The sequence below is a fragment of the Herpailurus yagouaroundi genome, unplaced genomic scaffold (genome assembly GCF_014898765.1).
Source record: "Herpailurus yagouaroundi ecotype Mexico unplaced genomic scaffold, PumYag 182, whole genome shotgun sequence".
NCBI classification, from domain to species: Eukaryota; Metazoa; Chordata; class Mammalia; order Carnivora; family Felidae; genus Herpailurus; species Herpailurus yagouaroundi.
In genome coordinates this window covers 15,935,615-15,949,318 of record NW_024412413.1, presented here as the reverse complement: position 1 = coordinate 15,949,318, position 13,704 = coordinate 15,935,615, and the positions used below count along the sequence as shown (strand labels likewise).

The 13,704-nt window shown below is 41.9% G+C and overlaps 1 protein-coding gene and 1 long non-coding RNA gene across 3 annotated transcripts in view; one reads left to right on the top strand and one right to left on the bottom strand.

The window, feature by feature from the left end:
* The window catches only part of POLR3B (RNA polymerase III subunit B), a 104,181-nt gene that overhangs the window by 41,215 nt on the left and 49,262 nt on the right, over positions 1-13,704 (top strand). For both annotated transcript variants that reach the window (XM_040491007.1, XM_040491008.1), the window contains exons 13-18: positions 1,116-1,277; positions 3,963-4,163; positions 6,204-6,366; positions 7,520-7,673; positions 11,240-11,314; positions 11,872-11,970. In XM_040491007.1, the coding sequence (XP_040346941.1) occupies positions 1,116-1,277; positions 3,963-4,163; positions 6,204-6,366; positions 7,520-7,673; positions 11,240-11,314; positions 11,872-11,970 (854 nt within the window). The remainder of the gene's footprint in view (positions 1-1,115; positions 1,278-3,962; positions 4,164-6,203; positions 6,367-7,519; positions 7,674-11,239; positions 11,315-11,871; positions 11,971-13,704) is intronic.
* LOC121040474 (uncharacterized) lies at positions 4,516-6,197 on the bottom strand. The gene is made up of 2 exons (XR_005795317.1): positions 5,620-6,197; positions 4,516-5,370 (listed from the first exon to the last, which is right to left on the bottom strand). It is a non-coding gene; the product is annotated as an uncharacterized LOC121040474 (long non-coding RNA).

Below are 13,704 nucleotides of genomic sequence, written 5' to 3'. Positions count from 1 at the left end.
TAACACTCAGATTGAAAAATAAAATTTCAACACTTTAGAAGGTCCCCACCCCCAACATATCCCTACTTGATTGAAATCCTCCCCCTCCAAGGTAAGACCCTTAGCCTGATTTTTATGGTATTCACATCCTTGCTTTTCTGTAGAGTTTGGCCATCAAATTCTAGTTCAATTTTTGCTGGTTTTGAACTTTATGTAATGGAATCATACTATATATATATATATGTGGCTTCTTTCACTCAATACTATGCTTTTAGGATCCAGCCGTGACTTTGTGGTTATTTTTTGTTCATTTTCATTGCTCTATAGTGTTCCATTATTTCGAGTATGCTGCAATTTGTCCAACTAAATTTTACTTGTTTGACTTCAAGTTTATAGCTCATACAAATAATGCTGTGAATATCTCCTGTACTGATGCACATTTCTGTAGGGCTGTGGTTCTCAAGGTGCCCTTCCCCCACCAGCAGCTCCCGGCATCTCCTGGGAACTTGTTAGAAATGCAAATTCTTGGACCTATTGAATTAGAAACTGTAGGGGTGGGGCCAGCAATTTGTGTTTTAACAATCCTTGAGCGTGATTACCATGCATGCAGAAGTTTGAGAAGCACTGCTGTGGGGGTGTACCTGGGGAGGAACTGAGGGGGTTTAGGGAAGACTAGATTAATGAATGGAAAACTGTCCTCCAAGTAGTTGTAGCAATTTACATTTTTACCAGGGATATAGGAGAGGTCCAAAAGGCACCACATTTTTTGGTGTTGTGAGACTTTTTAATGGTAATTCTTCTCTGCCACTCCCCTTTTGGGTTTTAATTATCTTTATCTGTAAAATTGAAACTTAGGTCACTGGTCAGTGAAATCTAAAAGTCTGGAAGTGACTGGTCTAAATGAAATATATTTGAGTACAGAAATTTTGTCATCATTTTTGCTTTACTCCCAGTGCCTAGCATAGTGATAAGCACATAGAAAAGTACATATTTATCCAGTTGAATTTTAAAATATTTTTTCATTGTTCAGCAGTTTCTCTCTTTTTTAAAAACAGTTTAATAAGGACCTAAAGTTTATCATACAGACTAGTAATGCATTTTGAAAGTTCACTGTATACTTTTTTTTTTTTTTTTAGCTTTTATCACTTCTTTTTGAAGATTTGTTCAAAAAATTTAATTCTGAAATGAAGAAGATTGCAGACCAGGTGATTCCTAAGCAAAGAGCTGCCCAGTTCGATGTTGTGAAACACATGCGTCAGGACCAGATCACCAATGGCATGGTGAATGCCATTTCCACCGTAAGTCCCCACGCATTTGTTGAGGCTTTTGTAACTTATTTATACCTCTGTTCAGTGGAATGGAAACTGAAAGTACTTTGGGAATGTAGGTGAAAAAATAACGTTTATATTTGGAGGATGTTTACAAATCACACATTTTTGACCTTGAAAGACAGTCCATAGTTTAAATGTTATCACTAGGAATCTTGTTACTGTGTAACTTTATTGCCAAATTATAGTCTATGTTCTGTAAGGCCGTAAGAAAATAGACTCTTACATAGAGGAAAAATCTTTTAGTTTAACTGAGAATAGCCCTTCTTTTAAAGGATACTTCTTCCCCTTATTTTCTGTAATAAAACTGATATATTGCAAGCAGGTTTATTAATGACAGTTTTTGTCCAAAACAATACAAAATGTTTCATTTCATTGTAGGTTTATGTTCCTCGTAGGGCTATCAGCTGTTCCTCACGTGAGTGATGAATTCAGGCCTCGGCAGCTGCTGTGTATTCAGGGCCCCTGGCTGTTCATAAAGGGTTATCAGATAGGTTTTTGCTCCCTTTCTTAAAGCATAACAACTATAGGTCTATCTGATGAAGTCTAGTTGTGTTTTGTATGCCAGACATAAAATTAGTTTTATAGATGGGAGTTTGCCCCGACAAAAGGATAATGTGCTAGAACACGTCGATTCCCTTAACAATGACAGAATTAGTGGCAGACTTGCTTCAGTTCTTGTCTTTAGAAACTAGCAGGCGGGTCTGTGTGAACTGTCCTTGCCGTGACAGCTACCTCTAACTTGACACGAACTGGGCCTTTGTGCCTATTTAGGCACATTAAACTCTTGTGGCCCGAACTTGTGTGAAAGTAGCTCCCTGGACATTTGAAGAGAAGCCTCCAAAGAGCACTTGAACGCACATCAGTTAGAATTACTTTTCCTCACTTTCTGACCCATGATTTTCAGGTCCTGAATGCTTTATGGAGTAGTTCTTTTACCCCTTAGGGACACGGCTCTACCTCCCAGAGATAGCCTGCTTATTTGAAAAAGCCTTGTTGTAGGTGTACCCCAGTCTGTAGGCAGCCAGAAAAACTTGTGTTCTCTTCCTAAATTCTGTGTTACTGTAAGTAGAATATTTGCAACAAATACGCTTTCTCAGAGCAATTTTTAGTCTCCTTGTCTGTTTCTCTCCTCTCTCTTCTTGTAATACTCATGCAGAAGACTAGAACAAATCCTCTTGTTGGACACCTTGGCTTCACTTCCCATCTACTTCCCGTTTGCCAGCAGCTGCTGCCTTATTTTAGCTCTGTGTGGAATATTTATTTACCTTCCTCACACCTACTCTCTGGGCATCAGTCCATTTGCTAGCTTACCCTCATTCAGAGCAGAAAAGGAGTTCACTGACGAAGCAATGCAAAAACTTGTGGAATAAATGTGTTTGCTCTGTTTCTTTGCTTTGTAAAATGTGCAGAGCTTCTTCCTAAAATTTAACTCTTTTCCATGTTACCAAGAACTCAGAGTTTCTGCAGTGATAGATCTTTACTGTAATGATGATTAAATGTTAGTTCGTGAGGGAACTGCCCCAGAGTCACACATTTTAATTCAAACAGATCACCTTATCTCCTTCTGAAACTCTAGCAGTTTTTCTCCGTTAGAGTTTTTAGCTTGGGATCTGTGAGCCCCCCTGTAAGTGAAATGTTTTAAAATTTTGTGTTCATGGTCCTACATGCATTTTTCCCAAGAGAACAGACACAGCTTTCATCAGATTCTCAAAAGAAAAATGAAGACTCACCGTTTAGCAGATGTAGTCCTTTCTTTTGACTCAGATTATTGAATCAGTGATTTTTTGACATTTTCTACTTTACTTTTCTACGCATACTCTTTTCTACTGCTAGTTCATGTTACCATGAATTGAAAATTTAATTATTGCTAACCTTCATCTTTAAGTTATCTTTCAGAATATTTAATGTATATGTTTATTTGCTACAACTATAAGGTGATAGATTTAATATGATTCAGTGTATTGAATGCAAAGGAGATAAACTAAATTTAATGTTGAAGATTTATTTCCTGTGAATCTATTTTAAAATTGACATGACAGCCACAGAGGGTACATAATATTTCTTCATATGAATATATATGCAGTTTTTAGCCTTGATTAAGAAGCTTACAGTTTATTCATTATCCCTGATAACTGCTATTGGAGTCAGTTTTCTGGTCCTTTTCTATTAGTATATTCTCCTCTAATTAAGACAGATTTTGGAAGACATCCAAATAATGACACATTCCAACATGAAATTATCTCTTTGAGCTTCCAGCTACTTTTACCTTAAAATATGTGTAGAAATTGCTAGTGTTCTGTTAATTAGCTTATTGCTTCCAGTGGAAGTCTCTGGTTGAACTGGCTTGCCAGGATATAATTAGTTCTTCAGACAATAACTGCTATGACATGGTAAGGCTGATACATCACAGCATTCTGGCCTGGTTGCTAGACATAGGTGATATTCATTAAATCCCTAGAGAAATCCTAGGGAGTGACCAGGCTAAATTTTCATTTCAGTTGTGATATTTTGATTCCTGAATATGCACTGTGGCTCTCATTTCACAAATATTTCCTGTAATGAACTTCTTAGAGGGGCTGGGAAGTGTCAGGCAACATACAAACGGATCAGGGGTGGCCTTAGGTCTTTTTATATATTTATTTTCTTCTACAGGGAAATTGGTCCCTAAAGAGATTTAAAATGGACCGCCAGGGTGTGACTCAAGTGCTGTCTCGCCTGTCGTATATATCCGCACTGGGCATGATGACAAGAATCTCTTCTCAGTTTGAAAAAACAAGAAAAGTGAGTGGTCCTCGATCCCTCCAGCCATCTCAGTGGGGAATGCTCTGTCCTTCGGACACTCCTGAAGGAGAGGTAAGGGATCTAACGAGTCTCTGCTGTGTCAGAGGTAATATCTGTTGGTGGTGTTCTAATTCTGCCCCTGTTCCCCCCAGGCCATATCCTTTTTTTGGGTCAGTCACTCTCTGGCAGAGAAAAAATTGATGCAGGCTGTCAGGACGACATCAGTGTCATTCCAAAACCAGTACCTACAGAGGCATTCGATTTAGTACCTCACCTAAATAGAAATATGATCCCAATTTTCTTGTTTTAGCTTATCCCAAGAATCAAACCATACAATGAAGAGGGGATGAGAATGTGAGGGAAAATTGGGAGGCCCATCATCTTTATTCACGAGGATCTCTTTTTATAAACAACTCCTTATTTTCCTTAGGTGTGCTTGGCGGGCATCAGGTTTTTGCCAGGGCAGCCAACAGGGAGCACAGAACCAAGCAGCTTAAATAGGTTTGCTCCCCCAGCATCACCATTTCTGCATCACGGCCCTTTCTCCTTCATGCTGACCATTGTTGGTTTTACCCGATTCTGTTCGTTGTGAACTGTGAGTTTCCGGAGGAAAGAACCTCGTCAGGTTCACATTCTACCACGAGTTCCTAGCACAGAGCCTCGTCCACAGTAGAGGCCTCTTAGATATATACTGAATGAATAAATACATTAGTTATTACATGTAAAAGATGTAAGTTCCAAAGAGTAGGAATTTGTTATGACTTGGGAGAGGTGAAAATAGAAGGCCAGGCAGAGTTACAATTTTTTAGAAAATTATCATCCGTCTCCTAATTTATCTTAAACCCTATGGAAATGCACACTACAATTATGCAGCTTGTCACATTTGCATAACTTCTACTTCCTGAGCTTTGGAGCACTGAATTTCCCGGAGATGGCTTCAGCTAACTTGTGCATCACTGTAGCAGATGGTTTTGAAGAATGGAAGACAATCTTTACATGTCCCATGTCTCAACTGTTTTTTTTTTCTTACTTGCTGTGTTATGTCCTTGTTCATATTTCATCTTAGATTTCTGGGGGATTGTGTAAAAATTGAAAAATATTTTATTTACTTTTCATTTTGAAGAAACTTCAGATGTACACAAAAGTTGCAAAATTGGTACAAAGAATTTCCATAACCCCTCACCTAGATTGTTCAGTTATCAGCCTGATGAAATTAAAATTGACAACAGTATGGTAATCTATAGATTACAGAATACATTACAGATTATAGAATCTATACCTTGGGGCGCCTGGGTGGCGCAGTCGGTTAAGCGTCCGACTTCAGCCAGGTCACGATCTCGCGCTCCATGAGTTCGAGCCCCGCGTCAGGCTCTGGGCTGACGGCTCGGAGCCTGGAGCCTGTTTCCGATTCTGTGTCTCCCTCTCTCTCTGCCGCTCCCCCGTTCATGCTCTGTCTCTCTCTGTCCCAAAAATAAATTAAAAAGGTTGGAAAAAAAAAAATTAAAAAAAAAAAAAAAAGAATCTATACCTTATTCAAATCTTGCCACTTATCCCACCAATGTCTTTTTGCTGACCCAGGATCACCCACTGCTTTCGGTTGCCATGTCTCCTTAATCTCTACTCTAGAGCATTTCTTCGGTCTTGTCTTTGCCTTTTATGACCAAGAAGCTTCTCATGAACCATGAGATCATGACCTGAGCCAAAACCAAGAGTTCGATGCTTAGCCCACTAAGTCACCCGGGTGCCCCATCCTTTACTGTTTTTAGACAGTGTCCTCTTAATGACTGTGACGTTCTGTTGTCTGGGAATAACAACTTATGTAGTCAGCTTTTTTTGAGGATGCATTAAACAATGCCATCATTATTTGCCATTTTAAATAGTACTTCGCTGAGCACTTCTGGCTAAATCTAGGTTTATATCCTTGCTTATTACTTTAGGGTAAATTCTTCTGGATATACGTTTTTAAGTCTTTTGTATCATCCCCAAAGTGTCCCCTACAAGGCTGTACTGCTTTATGTTGCTGCCAGCAAAGCGGTGAGCTATTTTCAGACACAAACGGTACTTTGTATTACTAATGGTCATTCTTAGAAATGACTGTCCTTTGCTTTTTAGGCATGTGGTTTGGTTAAAAACTTGGCCCTTATGACACACATCACAACTGACATGGAAGATGGACCCATTGTTAAATTAGCCAGTAACCTGGGAGTAGAAGACGTGAATTTATTATGTGGGGAAGAGCTCTCTTATCCAAATGTGTTTCTTGTCTTCCTCAATGGTGAGTGTATCACAGAGACCTGTTGGTCCTGATCAGTCTCTGGGTGGGGAGTAGGAAGGAAGCCATTATTATCCAGGTATTTAAAGGACAAAGGTACTTCAATTCTGGGCCCAGGGGCCTTAATTTAAAGGTAGAAAAATGGTAACAGAAGCAGTCTAACCCACTGGCCGGGGCATCAGGTGCTGAGGATCCCAGGCCAGAGCTAAAGGTAACGTTGCAGACACTGGCTGCGTCCTGCCCTTCCACAGATAACCGCTAGGCCAAAGTGGAAAAAGCTCAACATGGCCTCTTTAAGTTCAAGTTAAATATGTGAGACATTCTGCAGAAACAGATCAGCCCTGACAGCACGTTGACTTCTATTCAGCCACTCGGTGATGGATTGTCAGCAGCCTGTCGCAAGAGGTCCCTTTTTTTCTGCCTGTGTTCCATTTGCTTCTTTCATCCCCTCTGAGTCCTCCAGAGCCTTGGCAGCAAGCGTGCCTCATCCTTGTGATTTGGTGGCCTGGGTACCTGTCCCGCCACACATCCTGCAGGCTCGTCCTGACCGCCTAGCTCCCGTGCTCTTCTCCCCTTTCCTTCTGTTCAGGGGGCATTAGGCCTTCACTGTGTGGGCAGGTGAGAAGCAAAACAGGGCTGTTCAGTACATCCCAGCGACCGACGCCGAGAGAGCTCTTCCTCTGCAGTGTCGCCCGGGACCTCTCTGCATCCTCACGCTGACCCCGGGGTGCAGAGTCCATCCTCCTCATTGCACAGATGACGATGATGGAAGAGTGGTTAGCAGGAGCTGGGCAGAGCTCGAAGCGCTTTACGTAGGATCAGGTTCACATTACTTAATCCTCACATCAACCCTTTGGAAGGGATAGAGCCAGTGTTCAAACCCAGGGAGTCTGGACCTTGAATTCATGCCCTCAGCGTGGTGCTGACCAGTGAGGAAAAGGAGGCTAACTTTTGCTACTTCAGCAGGCACGGGACAGGGCTGCCCTGAGCTGCTCCGCTGTGCTGCTTTCCTACAGCCTATGGACTGGCTGCCTGAGTCAGTAACTGAATTTGCAAATGACTACTCAGTGCTGTTTATCATCTTTATCAGGTAGATATTTCAAATCAGTATAGATCTGTTTTTCTGCCTGTTGTAAATTTTTCTCTTTCTGCTTAGGTAACATCCTGGGTGTCATTCGGGACCACAAGAAGCTAGTGAACACGTTTCGACTGATGCGAAGAGCAGGATATGTCAATGAATTTGTTTCCATCTCGACAAATCTCACGGATCGATGTGTCTATATTTCCTCTGATGGGGGAAGGCTGTGCAGGTATAAGTTGCTAAAAAGAGTTTTTTAAGTTTACTTCTGAAAGAAATACACTTGTTTTTGTTTTTGAATCCACTTCAACCTGTTTCATTGTCGAGATAAACTTAATTCAGTTAGCAGACCCCTCATGAATATGCATCTGGGTACTGAGGATTCAAAGATTAACAGGACTCTGTCTCTGCCCTCAGCGAGCTTAGTCTGTGGGCAAAGGCAGAAATAAGTACTAATAACAACCAACCACACTAATAATAATGCTAGCTCGCTGTTACTTAGCATTTTATTAGATACACTATGTGTAAGGCTTTAACTACATTCCGCCCTGTGGGTTGGATTATTGTTTTCTTTTTTTTTTTTTAATTTTTTTTTTTTAACGTTTATTTATTTTTGAGACAGAGAGAGACAGAGCATGAAGGAGGGAGGGTCAGAGAAAGGGAGACACAGAATCCGAAACAGGCTCCAGGCTCTGAGCTGTCAGCACAGAGCCCAACGCAGGGCTCGAACTCATGGACCGCGAGATCATGACCTGAGCCGAAGTCGGCCGCTCAACCGACTGAGCCACCCAGGCACCCCAATTATTGTTTTCATTTAACCAATGAGGAACTGAGTTTTAGGGAGAGTAGATAACTTACCCAAAGCTAGATGGTGGCGGGGTCTGTTTTTCACTTGAAAGTCCTCCCAATTCATTTGACTCCAACAATCATGATTTTTACCCACTGTATTCTGTTGCTATGAACTGAACTTTAAAGGATGAGTGGGATTGTGTTCCTTGGATGAAGGAGGAAAGGAGAAATGGTGAGGAATGGCAAGAATAAAAAACGTGGAGGCATGAGCAAGTAGCATTAGGCCCAGTAGAAAGTAGGTGCCTTAAGCCATTCAGTACATCTTAAGGGCCTGTTCTTCACGGGTACTGGCCAGGAGGTGGGGGCACAAAGACGACTATGACCGGGTATCTGGTCTTTGGGGGATATTCGGGGACATCAGCTGAGGATGTTACCTTATTTATAAGCCTCTGTGTTTTACTGTGGCCCTTCATTGTGGACCTCAGGTAGTGTTAGGGCACAAGTTAGTGAGCCAGCAATGGTTGGAGTGGTGAGAAGGGCTTGGGCTTTGAAGTCTGTCACAGCTGAGACTGGGCTGCCATTGTCTGTCCAGCATCCAACTTCTTCCAGTTACCCTCCTCATTTTCCTTTGGAAACTGCTCTTCCCTCTTCTTGGGATGGTCTGTTAGGTACCCTCTCCTGCTCAGCCACAGGTCAGGCACATGACCCAGGCAGACCAGTCACACTCTCTCCTCAGAGGATTTGGATCTCAGATAGAATAGCTCAAGGAAGAAGTGGTTGGAACTGATTGGTCCTGATGGCAACACATGCAAGAGACTGCCTGTTACTCCTTCTGTCCTGGATCCTTAGGGTCCGTCGTGAGGCTGGGCATTTCACCATTTTTTCCCCCTAATTTTAGAGCATGAGTGAGGGAGAGAAGGGCAGAAGGGGAGAAGGGGAAAGAGAAAGAGAGAGTATATATCTTAAGCAGGCTCCATGCTCAGTGTGGAGCCTGACGTGGGGCTCAATCCCATGACCCTGGGATCACTACCTGAGTCAACATCCAGAGTCGGACACTCAAACAACTGAGCCACCCACCACCCACGCTCCCCTTTTTTGGGGATTCTTAATCCTTCTAGTAAATTCTTACACTTCCAGTAAATTCCTTTAAATTTTTTGTTTTGTTTTAGTAAGTTCCATTTTTGTGTAAATGAGCCAGAATTGGTTTCTCTTCTTTGCAACCAAAGAACCTGAGGTGATGGACATACCTGAGTTTGAATCCTGACTTCCTAGTTACTGACTTGGTGGCTCTGACTTTATTACTTTCCGTGGCTGAAAAAATGTAAATAATAATGCCTCCCTAGGATTATCCCAAGAGCTGACTGATGGAAGGTATGGTAAGTGCCTTGTAGGTGCCAGGCTCACATTAGATGCTTATTTGTAGCTATTAACATATTCAATCGGGGGTAGGGAAAACCATGACATTTTCTTAGGTCATTCTGTTTGAGGAGTTTTCTCTTTCCTTACATCCAGTGTATTATGAAATAGTCTGAAAGAAATGAATTCTTTTTTTAGTAGTCATTTTATAATGGCATGACGTAGAGCTGGCAGGATGAACGTGTAGTTTATTGAGTGAGTAGAAAGTGAGGGAGGGGTGCCTGGGTGGCTCAGTCGGTTAAGCGTCCAACTTCAGCTCAGGTCATGATCTCACGCCCTGTGAGTTCGAGCCCTGCGTCGGGCTCTGTGCTGACAGCTCAGAGCCCGGAGCCTGCTTCGGATTCTGTGTCTCCCTCTTTCTCTGCCCCAACCCTGTTCTTGCTCTCTGTCTCTTCTTCTGTAAAAAAAAAAAAAACATTTTAAAAAAAAAAAAAGTGTTTTTTTTTTTTTACTAAAATTAAAACAAAAAGAAAGTGAGGGAGCGGAGTGTGACCCTTGCCCTGCACCCGTGTCCGTCCTCACTTGGGCGTCTCTCCGCCTAAGCTCCGTGCAGCCCTCGAATGAGGTGGCAGCGTCTCAGCTTCCCTCCCCGGAAGCCAGGATTTCGAGGTAATGTTGATTTCCATGAAAAGTTCACTCAGTTCATTGCTCAGCAACTTGTGTTCCCCTTTTGTAATTGTGTAGCTCTTCTTCTTAACTGTTTAAAAGTGCTCATTAGTCCTCCAGTAGCTATTTGGACTTTCGGATAGGGTGCACAAGTGTCTGGGGGTGGCTCACTCCCCGCTGTAAGAGCTGCTTATCCAAATAGCGACAGCCCTTGACGTTTCGGTGCCGCGTGCCATCCTTTGTGTCGGCGTCTCCTCGTGGTGGCGAAGCCCTCGGAGGCAAATCACCCCTGACAGTTACAGGTTAATCTACCAGAACGTGGAAGCCAAAAGCTTTCTCTACCTTACACCCATTCTCTCGTTAAGAAGAAGCTCTATTTTCTTTAAACGTGTAGCCCCTCTTTCGGTTCGTGTGTAGCTTTACATGACCTGCCAGCATAGCCCAGCGGTGTCTGTCCAAAATGGAGCCACTCTGAACAGCTGATGTTCATCAGACCTTTGCTACAGAATGCCATTGTTGTCCTCAGTGACAGTTCTCTGCTGCCGACCTCTTGAGTGGTAAATCACATATTTCCTATGTGAAATCTTAGGAAATGCCTTTGGTCTGATGCATCTACATGGTTTTTAAAACCAAGACATTAAAGATTTGTTTCCTCTTTCAATCTTACTGAGTATTGTTTTTGCCTTGCCTTTTCATTTAAAACTAAGTATTTCCTAAGACACTTGGGGGAAATACTGTGTGTATATATATGTGTGCACATGCACATATACACACATGGGCTGGTGTGTGTGTCTTTTTGTGTATATGTGGGAGAGAAAATAGGCCTCTGTGCACTTCACACGTGCAAAGACTACCCGGTGTCCTCAGGCAGTCCAGAAATCAGGTTGATTATATCTCTAGCTTCCTTCATTTTACTGTAGTAAACTTCCTTGCTGACTTAATTCTTCTCTTGAACTACTGTGAATTTGTTATTTTTTTCCATTCCAGACCCTACATAATTGTTAAGAAACAGAAGCCTGCAGTCACAAATAAACATATGGAAGAGCTGGCTCAGGGGTACAGGTAAATGGCCTAAAGCAAAACTTTTCAATCTCCTTGATGCTCATGCATATATGATTTAATCAGCGGTGGCATTTTTTGATCTGAGCTTTTCAGAAAAGTATGTTTTCATTTATAGTCTCTTAATTCCTCTCTACTAAATGTTTCAGCCTTTTAAAAACCTATTCCTCTCTATGTGAATTTGCTTAGACTTTGTAAAATATTAGCAGTTTATATTGTGAGGACCACAGGGTGTTGGTGTAAATTAGCACACTGTGAAGTAACAGGGATATGTTGATTTACACATGGTGGGTCTCTCATCACAGGAGCTTTTTAAAGTCCTAGGAGATATTTTCAGAAGTGGGGGCCAGATTGACAAGTGTCATAGATGTTTTACTGTTTTTATTTCAGTGATTTGTGATCACTGATCCAAGAATAACGTTTCAGGCATCCCAATATAGTGACACTTTCTGGGAGAGAAAGATGCCTTGGGTGTAAATGAAAGCCAGCATCCTCCATTATCGCATGTAAAACACTGCAGTGAAATGCTGTTCAGTCATGTGTCACCAATATTTTCCCAGGAATTTTGAAGATTTCTTACACGAGAGTCTGGTTGAATATTTAGATGTGAATGAAGAAAATGATTGTAACATCGCACTCTATGAACATACAATTAATAAGTAAGTAGGATCCATAACAGCCATAATTAAAACCTGTTCTGATTATAGAAAGAGCTTTCTTTTCATTTCATCTTTTCTGTTGTGTTCCCTCTTAGTAGGAACTGTTAGAAGTATACTGTCTTATAATAAAGCCTTACCCATTCTTTATCCCACTGTAAGAATATCACACCAACTGCTAACAGTCTTTAGATTTCATTATCTTTTCCATTCATTTTACACTTAGTGTGTATTTTTTGAAAGGAATTGCTTCTCTGATTTTGATATTTGATTACTGTCAAAATTGAACTAAGAGGTCAGGCTACGTTAAAGATGTATTTCTCTCTTCTAGAGAGGACACCTGAATTCCTGTCAGTGCAGGAATTCCAGACGTTATATGTTCTAAGGATGTCTCTAAACTTATGTGCAATATAAACAGAAAAACGGTACTTTGTTCACAATATTTCAAAAATAGTGATATTTTTAGAAGCATCTGTTCTCTTTAGAGGACATTAGAGGACATTCATAGAACTTCCTGTCTGATGCCCAGGACTGATGATACTGCTTACCTGAAACTGGAATCTTCGCAGTTATATTGTTTAATAGGTAGGAGTTTATTACTGGCACCTGATAACTATTTACGTCTTCAGTCAAGAAAGTACTTTTCTGTTTTCTGCCACCAGATGAAATGTACCACTCCCTTTTTGTCTTATTGTGATTTAGTGAATAATGCTTTTCAGTCGGAATCTTTATTCCTTAAAGGCGTGACTGTCTCAAAGTACTATTTTTATAGTGTCCTGTGAAGACGGAGTGGACATAGAGGAGAACCGTTCTGTAGTAACCCCTGTAGAGAACTGTTCTGTAGTAACCCTGTGAATAGCAGCGCGTCCTTGTCGCTCAGCCTCCGCTGCTCTCCTCAACACCCACATCCAGCGCCGTAGCTCATCGTGTCGACCTCTGCCGTATCCCTGCAGTCTGACCTCTTTTCCCCACCTGCACCTACCATGCCAGTCCAGGCTGCTGCCATTGCCTGCCCGGGGCCTCGCAAAAGGCTCCTGACTCTTTGGCCCTACTTCCCACACAGTCTGTTCTTACTAGATGAAAGTGGTCTTTTCCCGACTCTTCTCAAACCCCCAGCGGCTTTCCCTCTCCCTTGGAAGTCCTTGCAGAGGCTTCAAGTTCCTGCACCATCTGCCTGCCCCACCTGGTGCCTGCAGCATCCTCTCCTCCCCCTCCTCCCTCACTCTATTTAACCACACTGGGCTCTTCACACCTCAGGCGTGCTTCTGCCTCAGTACCTTTGCGCTGGCCGTTCCCTCGCCTGGAACACTCATACCCTGCATGGCTCACTCTTTCAGCTCCCCCAGGTCTTCACTCAGGTGTCACCTTCTCCGTCACCCCATTTAGAATAGAAACCTCTCCTCTGTGCACACCCCTCTTCGCTGCTTTATTTTTCTAGTGCTTATTACCTTACAATAAAATCTGTGAAATGTATATTTTATTGATTTATCTATGTATTTATCTTTCCACTAGAAGCTTCACAAAGGCAGGGATTTTTCTCTGTCTTGTTTGCTGTGATAAGGAAATGCAGCCATTAGAATCAGTACCGCCCAATCACCAAGCTGACCCATACATCAAATTCATTTTATTTTAAAAATAGAAAAAAATTGACATCCTGTAATTCATACTTACGTTCTTTTTTTTAAATGTAGATCTCTTTTTTAAAGTAAAAAGAATGAATCCCCTTCCTTCCCCATC